General features: G+C 52.5%; 2 protein-coding genes across 3 annotated transcripts in view; both read left to right on the forward strand.

Annotated features, from left to right (window-relative positions):
- The window catches only part of CEP85 (centrosomal protein 85), a gene marked incomplete at both ends in the record, with an annotated part of 29,948 nt that extends 24,104 nt beyond the window's left edge, over nt 1–5,844 (forward strand). For both annotated transcript variants that reach the window (XM_079697831.1, XM_079697830.1), the window contains 4 exons: nt 843–893; nt 3,796–3,903; nt 5,067–5,292; nt 5,684–5,844. In XM_079697831.1, coding sequence (XP_079553957.1) covers nt 843–893; nt 3,796–3,903; nt 5,067–5,292; nt 5,684–5,844 — 546 coding nt within the window. The remainder of the gene's footprint in view (nt 1–842; nt 894–3,795; nt 3,904–5,066; nt 5,293–5,683) is intronic.
- Nucleotides 5,845–8,528: 2,684 nt separating this feature from the next.
- On the forward strand, nt 8,529–10,082 carry SH3BGRL3 (SH3 domain binding glutamate rich protein like 3). Its single transcript, XM_079698460.1, has 3 exons — nt 8,529–8,771; nt 9,360–9,527; nt 9,641–10,082. Exons 1-3 carry the CDS (start codon nt 8,604–8,606, stop codon nt 9,704–9,706), a joined length of 402 nt encoding a protein of 133 aa, XP_079554586.1. The 5' UTR covers nt 8,529–8,603; the 3' UTR covers nt 9,707–10,082.

The following is a 10,082-nucleotide window of genomic DNA, read 5'->3' on the forward strand; positions in this document are numbered from 1 at the left end:
GCCCCCTAGGATCTGCTGCCCAGAGTTTTTCTCTCCTTTCTGAGAAGTCATCCCTGCATAATAAATTTGCATTTTAGATATTCATCCTTATGACTGGCAAGCAGAGTTAGGGAAGGACATGCCTCTGAACATCCAAATTTATATGCTCCAAAATGGTACACTGAAGTTTGGTGCACTTCATTCATGGCTCAGGCCCTATTCAGAACCTCTTGTATTGGGCAAAGTTCTACCCAGTGAGGGGGCTCTAATTCAGCAGAGAAGAAGGAGCTCAGGGCCTAGCAGTGAGACTGGTTGAAGGTCAGCAAAAAAGAAGACCCAGAAATGGTTCAGAGAGTACCTGAGGTCTCAAAGACAGGAAACTAGGCCTTTGTAGGTTCTCTCCTCGAACAGTCGGTGTGACCAAAGCTATAAGTAATGATAACTATCACAGCCCTGGATAGGGCAAGCTTCATTAAACTGAATTTTCAGTCATGTCCTTTACCAAAGAACCAGAATATACACTGGCTGTATATGAAGTTGATTCTACTGGCCTACAATCGTCAGGGTGAGGGTGTCTCTCTCCACCCGACTTCCCCATGGTGGTCATAGGTCCACACTACATTCCTCTTTGTTTAAATCTCTTTGTGACTAGAGCACAGGAGTGTGAAGCTAGTTAGCCAGGATAGGGAGTCTGGGTTATATTTCTGTAGGTAGAGCTAACTTGTCTTCACTCTGTTCTCACTATTGACTGGCTGTAGCCAGTTGGGCTAAGAGCCAGACCACAGATCCTAGTACAGCCTCTTGCCCTCTGACCTCACTATCAGCATGTGCTTACAGCCTTCCTTGATAACTTTGCCTTTCAGATTGTGGAGAAGCAACAGCAGAAGATTGATCAGTTGCGTTCAGAAGTACAGGTGAGCTAGAGTCCTTGGGACATGGTGGGCAGGACTTAATGATGGAATTTCTAGAATTCAACCAACACTATTCTCTGCCATGCAATTTACTCGGTGTTAGGAGCACAAGAATGAGACCCAGTCAGTGCTTTTAGCCTACATTCTTGTTGGGAAGGGGTTTTAGCACATTACTGTTAGAGCACCCATATTACCCTGGGGGAGCATAAAAGAGTCAGTGGAAGTAGGGAGGTCAAGGAAGGGTTTCTGGAGATCATGAGCCTTCTTTTTTTTTTTTTTTAAATTAATTATTTATTTTTGGTTGCATTGGGTCTTCATTGCTGTGCACGGGCTTTCTCTACTTGTGGCGAGCGGGGGCTACTCTTCGTTGCAGTGTGCAGGCTTCTCATTGTGGTGACTTCTCTTGTTGTGAAGCACAGGCTCTAGGTGCGCGGGCTTCAGTAGTTGCAGCACACGGGCTCAGTAGTTGCGGCACACGGACTCAGTAGTTGCGGCTCACGGGCTTTGGAGTGCAGGCTCAGTAGTTGTGGCGCATAGACTTAGTTGCTCAGCGGCATGTGGGATCTTCCCGGCCCAGGGCTTGAACCCATGTCCCCTACATTGGCAGGCAGATTCTTAACCACTGCGCCACCAGGGAAGCCCTCATGAGCCTTCTTGAAGGAGGAGGAAGAGTTAGCCAGTCAATGAGGAGGCGCAGGATAGGATGGTATTTCCTGATAGAAGGAACAGCATGGGTAGGAACATGAAGGCATGAAACAGCAGGGTTTGCACATGGAGCTGCAAGCAGTTTGATATTGTTGAAGTAAGGTGGTAAATGGAGAACTGGGCTATGGGAGGGCTGGGACTGTTCAACCAAGTTAGCTTTTTTTTTTTTTTTTTTTTTTTTTTTTTTTTTTTTTGTGGTATGCGGGCCTCTCACTGTTGTGGCCTCTCCCGTTGCGGAGCACAGGCTCCGGATGCGCAGGCTCAGCAGCCATGGCTCACGGGCCCAGCCGCTCCGCGGCATATGGGATCCTCCCAGACCGGGGCACGAACCCGTATCCCCTGCATCGGCAGGCGGACTCTCAACCACTGCGCCACCAGGGAGGCCCCCAAGTTAGCTTTTATTCTTTAGGTAGGTGATGGGAATCTACTATACTATTTAATTGGGGCGTGATGTGGTCAGGTTTGCAACTCAGGCTTGAGTGTGGAAGAATATTGGCACTTGGAGAGTTACAGGGCTGGAGGCCAGTGGACTGTAGCAGAAATCCTAGTGAGAGATGATGAAGGATGATGCATAAGGCAGCATTGCCAGAAGGAGTTGTGAGGGGACAGATGTAAATGAATTTTAGGGGTAAACTTGAGAGGAACCAGTGACTGATAGAGCATAGGAGGCTGAAGAATAAGGAGAAATCAAAGACAACTCCTGGTTTCTATGTTGGGCCAGAGTAGGAGTGTCCTTAATTGGGTTCTCCAAGAAATCCTAGGTACAGATTCTCTTTGGACTCTAAAAGAGGTTTTCACACCAAACAGGAGAGATGCACGTCCACTGAGGAAGAACTGAAAGCTGCAGTCCTACCCTTGCCATTATGGGGGTCTATTTAGTTCACATATTTCAAGTCCTGTAAGGAGATAGTCAAGCCTAGGGAGTGTTTACATCCATTTATTATTATTATTATTATTATTATTAGCTGTGGCGCTCGGCTTGCGGGATCTTAGTTCCCTGATCAGGGGTTGAACCCAGGCCCTTGGCAGTGAAAGTGAAGAGTCCTAACCACTGGACTGCCAGGGAATTCCCTACATCCATTTAAAATCCCAGGATTTTAGTAGTTTTTAGTGGATCTCAAAGTATGTTTCCTGGAACTCTGAGGTTCCACAGCATTTAAAATAGTATATTTACCCATGATGAGACTTTGGTGGAATTAGGTGGATTCAAAATGGTCACTTTGGGTGTTTCATAGTGGTGAGACGTTCTCCTTGGCTGCTAAATTTTTTATTAATACAAAATGGAAAAGTTCAGAAATACTGTTTATACTGTATTTGTTCAAGTCAGTTTCAAAACTCGGGGGAAATTGGAATGAACCAGAATGAGAGGCAGAAGATAACAAATATAAATACCCCCTCTCCTGACCCTGACTACCCCTACGCACGCACGCACGCACGCACGCACGCACGCACGCATTCTAGCTAGATGAGGTGCCCCAGAGAGTGCGCTCTCCACCCCTTCTCATCTCTGTCAAAAACATTTAATATACAGTATTGTCAAGGGCATTTGGCTTTGAGCTCCTCAAAAACAGGGATTGTTTGGTATTCTTTTTAGTATCCCCAGTGCCTGTCAACAGTAATTGCTCGATAAATAATTGAACTCAATTTAATGGACGTTCCTTGCCCTCAAGAAAGTTATGGTCTAGTGGAGGGAGGAATCATGTGCACAGCCAACAAATGTACTCATGAGCCATGATGGAGGTATGAGTAGCAGGGCAGTATTAGGATTAATTGGATCTAATTTGCAGATTAAGGAAGGTTCTGGCAGAGCAGAGGGGCATTCTGGGCAAAGGGGAAGAGGAGTGAACAACAGTTTTGGAACTGGAACCTTTGGTGATGAAGGACAGTTAGTCGTTCAGTGTGACTGGAGTAGAGGCTGTGTGGAGGGTAGAAAGAGATGAGGATAGAAAAGTAAGTAAGGGCCAGTCTGGCCTAGAATGCCCTGCCGAGGAGCTGGCCTCTATTGCTACATGGTCAGGGGCTAGAGAAGGGTTTTGATGCAAAGTCGCAGGTCAGGGCTGTTGTAAAATAATCTCTTAGCAGCAGTGTGTGGGCGGGGTGGAGCTTTACTATGTATATAGTCCAGACCAGAGGCGATATGGTCTGAAGTAGACTTGTTACCCCTGATGTGTTCTCCCACCCTCCTTGCCATGGGATGCAGAGCCTAGAGCAGGAAGTGGCTCAAGAAGAAGGAACAAGCCAGGCCCTGAAAGAGGAGGCCCAGAGGAGGGAGACAGCCCTGCAGCAGCTGCGCACAGCTGTGAAAGAGGTGAGTAGCAACAGCTAGGCCTCTTGGTACTGTCTTTACAAACCTGATTTCTCTGTGTGTCCTCCCGATCCCTTCTCCCACAGGAGCCCCCACGTTGGGGAGGTCGCTGCTAAGCTTTTTTGGCAGAGGAGTAAGAAGGGACATTGCATCATCCTTTATATTAAAGGTCCTAAGCCTTTGAGTGGCCATAATTACCCAGGAATGCTTTTTGGATATGGAAGATCACTCTCTTACTTTGTGTTCCCTCAGCCACAGGTTTGTGGGGTTTAGGGATAAAGGGTTCAAGAAGATTGAAGGTTTGGTGATCCTCATGGAGTAAACAGAGTTGTCGGCAGGGGGCGGCCAAGGTCACTGCCCAAGTGCTGAGGAAGGAGTCTCCCAGAACTAGGATTGTCACATGGCCCAGTGTGGGTGAAGGGCGGGGACTGGAGGAGAAACTCTATTCAGTGTCTTTAAAACAGAATAGAGGTAGGAAGGGAAGGAGTGTGCCTTAAGCTGTTCTGGGAAAGGGAGGGAAAGAGACACAGATAGACGTGAATAGCTGGTCTCTGTAGTGAAGCCTGACTCCACTAAGGTGAAGGATTGAAAAGGCAGGACACGTTTCAGCACTATGTCCTCCAGGTCCCCAGCTTCTTCAGCACCACCACCCCCCGTCCCTACCCACCCAGTGGCCACTAGCTGTCTTGTTGTCTTTCTTGCCTGCTTTATTCCTCTGACACACTCTGATCCGGCTGGCTGGTGGCCACTTTTGTCAGGGTGGCAGGGAGAGATTGAAACCAGTGTCTCCTCAGATTTCACAGTTCACGTTAAACCTTCTCTGATAGCCTGGCTAACAGAGTTGGCTGAGGGACTGGCTTCAGATAGAGTTCCGAGGGGCGGGAGTATCTTCTCTGGTTCCTGAACAGAAAAACCTGGAGGCTGCTGACTCAGTCTGCTGAGGTGCAGTTTCCCCTCCAATGCTGCAGCCCTGTGGGCCCAACCTACCTGCAGGAGAAACTAGGCCTGATATGTAGGGGAGAAGAGGGGAGTGCAAGGAGGGGGGACATCGCCTTTGACTCATAGCTTCCCCTCCACACACATATATACATATATCCACACTCATGCGCAGATACTCTGCTTTTCCCTGGGCCTGGGTTAATGTGCTCACCTCTCTATCTGCTCAGCTTTCAGTACAGAACCAGGACCTCATTGAGAAGAATCTGACGCTCCAAGAACACCTGCGCCAGGCCCAATCAGGATCCCCATCTTCATCAGACACGGCCCAGCTGGCATTTGAGCTGCATCAGGAGTTGGCCAGTTGCCTTCAAGATCTGCAGGCTGTCTGTAGCATTGTGACCCAGAGGGCCCAGGGTCATGACCCTAATCTCTCCCTGCTTCTGGGCATTCACTGTGAGTCCTCAGGCCAGTCTGGGACCCAGGAGAGAGTGGTTTTCATTCTCCTCTCACCCCTATCCACCTTTCCCATCATTACTGGTAATGTGTGAACTGGGCTCCGTAGACCTGGTCACCACTCTCTGGGAGTTTATGTGTTTTTCAAAGTAGATGTTCAGTAAATCTGTTTTGGAAACAGGCATCCTTATGGGGTACCTGGGTGAAGGACAAACACAAACGTGGCCCTTAGGCAGCAAGATTTCAGCCCATTATCCCTAGGTGCTTTTTAAAAAGTGCCATGTTCCAAGACCACAGGCCTTATGGTACTGCATATCCGTACTGCGCTTTCCACAGGAAAGTGTCTCCTGAGTGATTTACTAATAATCTCTCGAAATGCTCTCCTCCCCAGCTACACAGCACGCAGGGACTCAGCTAGATTTTCAGAAGCCGGATGTGATCAGGAGGAAACTAGAAGAGGTTCAACAGCTACGCCGTGACATCGAGGACTTAAGGACCACCATGTCAGACAGATACGCCCAGGACATGGGAGAAAACTGTGTCACACAGTGAGGAATGCTGGGGGTGGGACAGGCTGTATTCCCCAAGGGAGAATCTGGTCTGCTGAGAGCCCGGTCCAGCAGGTCCTGCCCTGACAATCTCCTGCCTCCTGTCTGCTGCTGTTCCCAGAGAGAAGGGATGGAGGGGAGGTATGAGCCTGCATCTGGGGCCAAGGGCTGATTAGAGAATTTTGTTTGCCCTGCCCCACTCTGGCTTTGTCTTGCTGGATTGCATTTGTCCTGTCATCCTGATTCACCCTTTGAGGGTGAGTTAATTAACTTTTGCAGGTAGACTGGTAAGTCGTCACAGATTGTTCCCAGTTGCAGGCTGACGTCAAAGGCAAGCAGGCCGCTTTACCTCCTTTCTCCGTCCTTTGGGATGGCTCCACATTCATTCCCACTCCATACCTTCGTCGTGCTGATGCCCAGAGTTCCTTAGAGGGGCCAGGAAAGGCTGAGTACCGGTAACAATGGCCATTTGAGAATTCTCAGGCCCCATGTGCCAGCCTTCCTGGGACCTGAGCTGGCTCTGGGTTTTCCTAGGCCCAGTCCCACTGCTTCTTCCTCAGGGCTCTTGTTCTCATAGATGCCTCAGGGTGATCTATTCCTTAGCAAAGTACTAACTAGACTTGGGAGCCCAGGGATTATAACCAGGGCTTCTTCATCTGTGCTACCATGCCCGTTTACAGGAGACCCCACTCTAGTTGCCCTGTGCCCTTGGGGCCCTCCCTGGTCGTGTGGTTAGCACAGCCCTTTCTCCTTTGTTCTCAGGCTGGCCAGGTAGCCCCCTTGAGTGCAAGCTCACTCCTCTATGGTTCTGGGTTTGGGCAGGATTTTCCCCCAGGATACCGCAGGGCAACTATCAAGCTGCTCACCCCCTTCCCCCCGGGGCTGGGGCCAGTGCCCGGCCTTCTGATTTGTGCCTCTTGTGTTTGGGATTGGGGGTCCTTTCCCTTTCCTGCTCTGGGCTCCTTGAGAGTTCAGAGTACCCAGTACAGGTCAGCTTTAAGGTACAGCTTTCAGTGTTTTTCGTTGTTTCTCCGGGATCTTTGGACCCTCTGCTTTCTGGTTTCTCTTGCCTCCTCGTTGAGGGAGCATCTCGTAGTTGATTGTATCTGGTTGTTGGGCCAGCCCCAGGCCTCCTCTAGATCTGGAGCCAGGCCAAGCCAGGCCGTGTGTGGGGAAGGGGGGGCACTGAGTAGTTCAGGAGTCCAGAGCCAGCCATTGGGAGATTCTTGCTAAGCTTTGGGCTGGCAGGGCAGCATCCTGGACCTCACTCCTGGCCTGAATGAGACTCCTTCTTAAGTGTTTTTACAAGTTTGTGTTTTATTTATGGAGTGACTTATCCCTTCCATTCAGAGCAGCCCCGCCCAGCCATCCCCTCAGCCTCTGGGCTCCTGCCTCCTAAAGGCAGAGCTGCCTGATTGGTCTCTACCCTGTACTGGCAGCCCAGCCACCATGCTCATGGGTATTTTTCCTCATAAAGTTTATAAGCAGTTATTTATATGAATCCTTGTTATGTCAACTGGTTTGTATTGCCTATTTTGATTACAAAATAAAAATTTAACAGACTCCTCGGTTTCCCATTGCTTTCCATCACCATCAGCTCATACTCCATTTTGGCTTGTTGGAGCCAAAGCCTGGGTGTTTAGCCAAGTTCTCCAAACAGCAGCAAGGAGGGAACTTTAGCAGGTCCAGCCTGAAGTCTGTTTCTACCACTTCTGCTCCTCTGTCTTTCTGTGGGGACAGATAAGATCTCTTCCCACAGCACTTTCTGTTGGGTGAAGCTGCCCTGAGTCACAGAGCAAGTTTGTCATTGAGTTTCAGTAATCCTCTGAGGAGGAAGTCTGCTGCCTGTGGGTTGCTATAAGGAAGTGGCTTCCCCAGAGCAAGGCAGGACTCTGTGTTTGCCTCCAGGAGCTAGGGTTGTCTTCCTGGGCTGTTCTCAGAGCCCTGGACCTGGGAGGACTGATGAGGGGTGTCATGTCCAACCCCAGACAGATGGCTGAGTATCCAAGGTTGGGCTGGCTGCTTCCTTTGCACCCTGTGCCATCTGCTGCGAGGAGTTGGGGTGGGGCTGGGGCCACCCCAAGACCAGCGGTGGATCTTTAACAAGGGCCCAGACTCTCAGGAGTCCTGACACCAACCTCTACCTCCACCCAGTCCAGAACTAGAAGCCTCTTTCATAACTTGGCCTCCATCTGGCTCTGTGAGGGTGTGCCCCGTCTCCTGCCACCACCCTCACTTGTCTAAACCTGCCGATCTGAGCGGAGAGGAACTCTGGGGAATTCTCTAACCAGAGGCCCTCCGTGCTGTGGTGTGCCGCGGGGTTAGCTACGTGTGGGTGGCCCCTGGGTCAGTGTGTGCGTGTTGGGGTTGGGCAGCCCGTGAAGCGAGGCTCCCTAGCTGGGGAACTTTAGGTTTGAAAACAGCCCAAGACTTAAAAGCCCGGAGCGGAGCAGCGCTGTCGTGGCACCGGGGGTGGGTAGTTAGTTGGGTGCAGCAAACCCGCGCGAGGCTGAAGGGGAGGCCTCTTGCCAAACCCTCACCCACGCCCTCCCCTACCCTTCCTGCCGTCAGCTCGCTCCCCAGCCTCACACTGTCAGCCCCAGCTCGGAGGGCTGAAAAGGGCGGCCGTGCGTGGGACGGGGGTCCTCGGCGCGCGCGGTCCCCAAGGGGGGCGGGAGGGGGCCCGGCGCTGCGCGGGGCGGGGTCGCGCAGGCCCCGCCCCGGCCGCGCGCCTGTCCGCGCCGCCCATTGGTCCCGAGAGCGATGACTCGCGGGCTGAGCAGGAAGGAAACCGCTCCCGAGCGCGGCGGCCTCGTCTCCAGGCCGTGCAGCTGCTGCCACCGCCACCCCGTCTGCCTGTCGGCCCGTCGGCCCATCCGCAGCATGAGCGGCCTGCGCGTTTACAGCACGTCGGTCACCGGCTCCCGCGAAGTGAGTGCGCGTCCTGGGGTAGAGCGCTGGTGGTGGTCCTGTTGCTCAGGGCCCGGCGCCTGGGACCCGCCCCCAAGGCGGGGGCGGCGAGGTGCTGGGCACGGCCTCCTGAGTTGGGTGGGGCAGGGCCCCCGGCCCCATCCTGAACACTGAACACCTTCTTCGGGCATCCTGGGGCCTCTGTACCCCCACTACCAGGCTGATCCGTGACCATGTCCTTATCTTGCCCTTCCTCTCCTCCAGTGTGTGTGTGTGTGTGTGTGTACCTGGGGCGGAGGTGGCGCCTTACCCGTCTCCACCCAGGCCTGCCCTTTCCCTTTGCCGAGCTCCTGGCTCTCCCCACCCTTAATTTATCTCACTTATGTTCACTCTGACTCCCCTCCTCATGGTTGGTGGTCCCTCTCTCCTTCTACACCACCACAATCCTGACTCCTCCTCCCAACTCCTAGTGGCCAGAACCCTCCCCTAGGGCGTGGAGCGGGACATGGGGACAAAAGCTCCTGGCCACAGTCCCTTTTTTTCTGCCCAGGGTTCCCCCCATAAACCCTCCAGTCTGCTCACTAACGCCTGCCCGCCCTTTGCCCCCAGATCAAGTCCCAACAGAGCGAGGTGACCCGCATCCTGGATGGGAAGCGCATCCAGTACCAGCTAGTGGACATCTCCCAAGACAACGCCCTGCGGGATGAGATGCGAGCCCTGGCGGGCAACCCCAAGGCCACCCCACCCCAGATTGTCAACGGGGACCAGTACTGTGGGGTATGGGCCTGGGGGTTGGGGGTGGAGGGAGTGTTGTAGGAGGATACCAGCCAGAGTCAGACCTGAGACAAAGCACCAGCACTCAGGTGACCACCTCTTGTCCCCTCCCCCAGGACTATGAGCTCTTCGTGGAGGCTGTGGAGCAAAACACACTGCAGGAGTTCCTGAAACTGGCCTGAGCCGAGTCAGCCCCCTAGACTCCGTCACATTCCCCCCAGCCGTCACCCATGAAGGACCTTGTGACAACTCCGTTGTTCCTAACCTTCCAACCTTGGAGCCCCTCCCCTCAACCCGAGACCTATCGCCTCCCCCTCTCTAACTGTAGCTCCCTCTCCTCTATTCAAAGACAACATTCCTTACCCACTAGTCTCAGAAATTGTCTTAAGCGACAGCCCAAGTGCTGGTTGTCCTCAGCCTGGCCCTGAGGCTGCCACCCTGCCTGGCACTGGCTGATGGGCACCTTTGTTGGTTCCATTAGCCAGGGCTCTGCCAAAGGCCCCGCAATCCCCATCCGGGAGTACCGCAGAAACAATTAAATGTTCCATTCCATTGGCA

Source organism: Hyperoodon ampullatus (genome assembly GCF_949752795.1).
Source record: "Hyperoodon ampullatus genome assembly, chromosome: 2".
NCBI lineage: Eukaryota > Metazoa > Chordata > Mammalia > Artiodactyla > Ziphiidae > Hyperoodon > Hyperoodon ampullatus.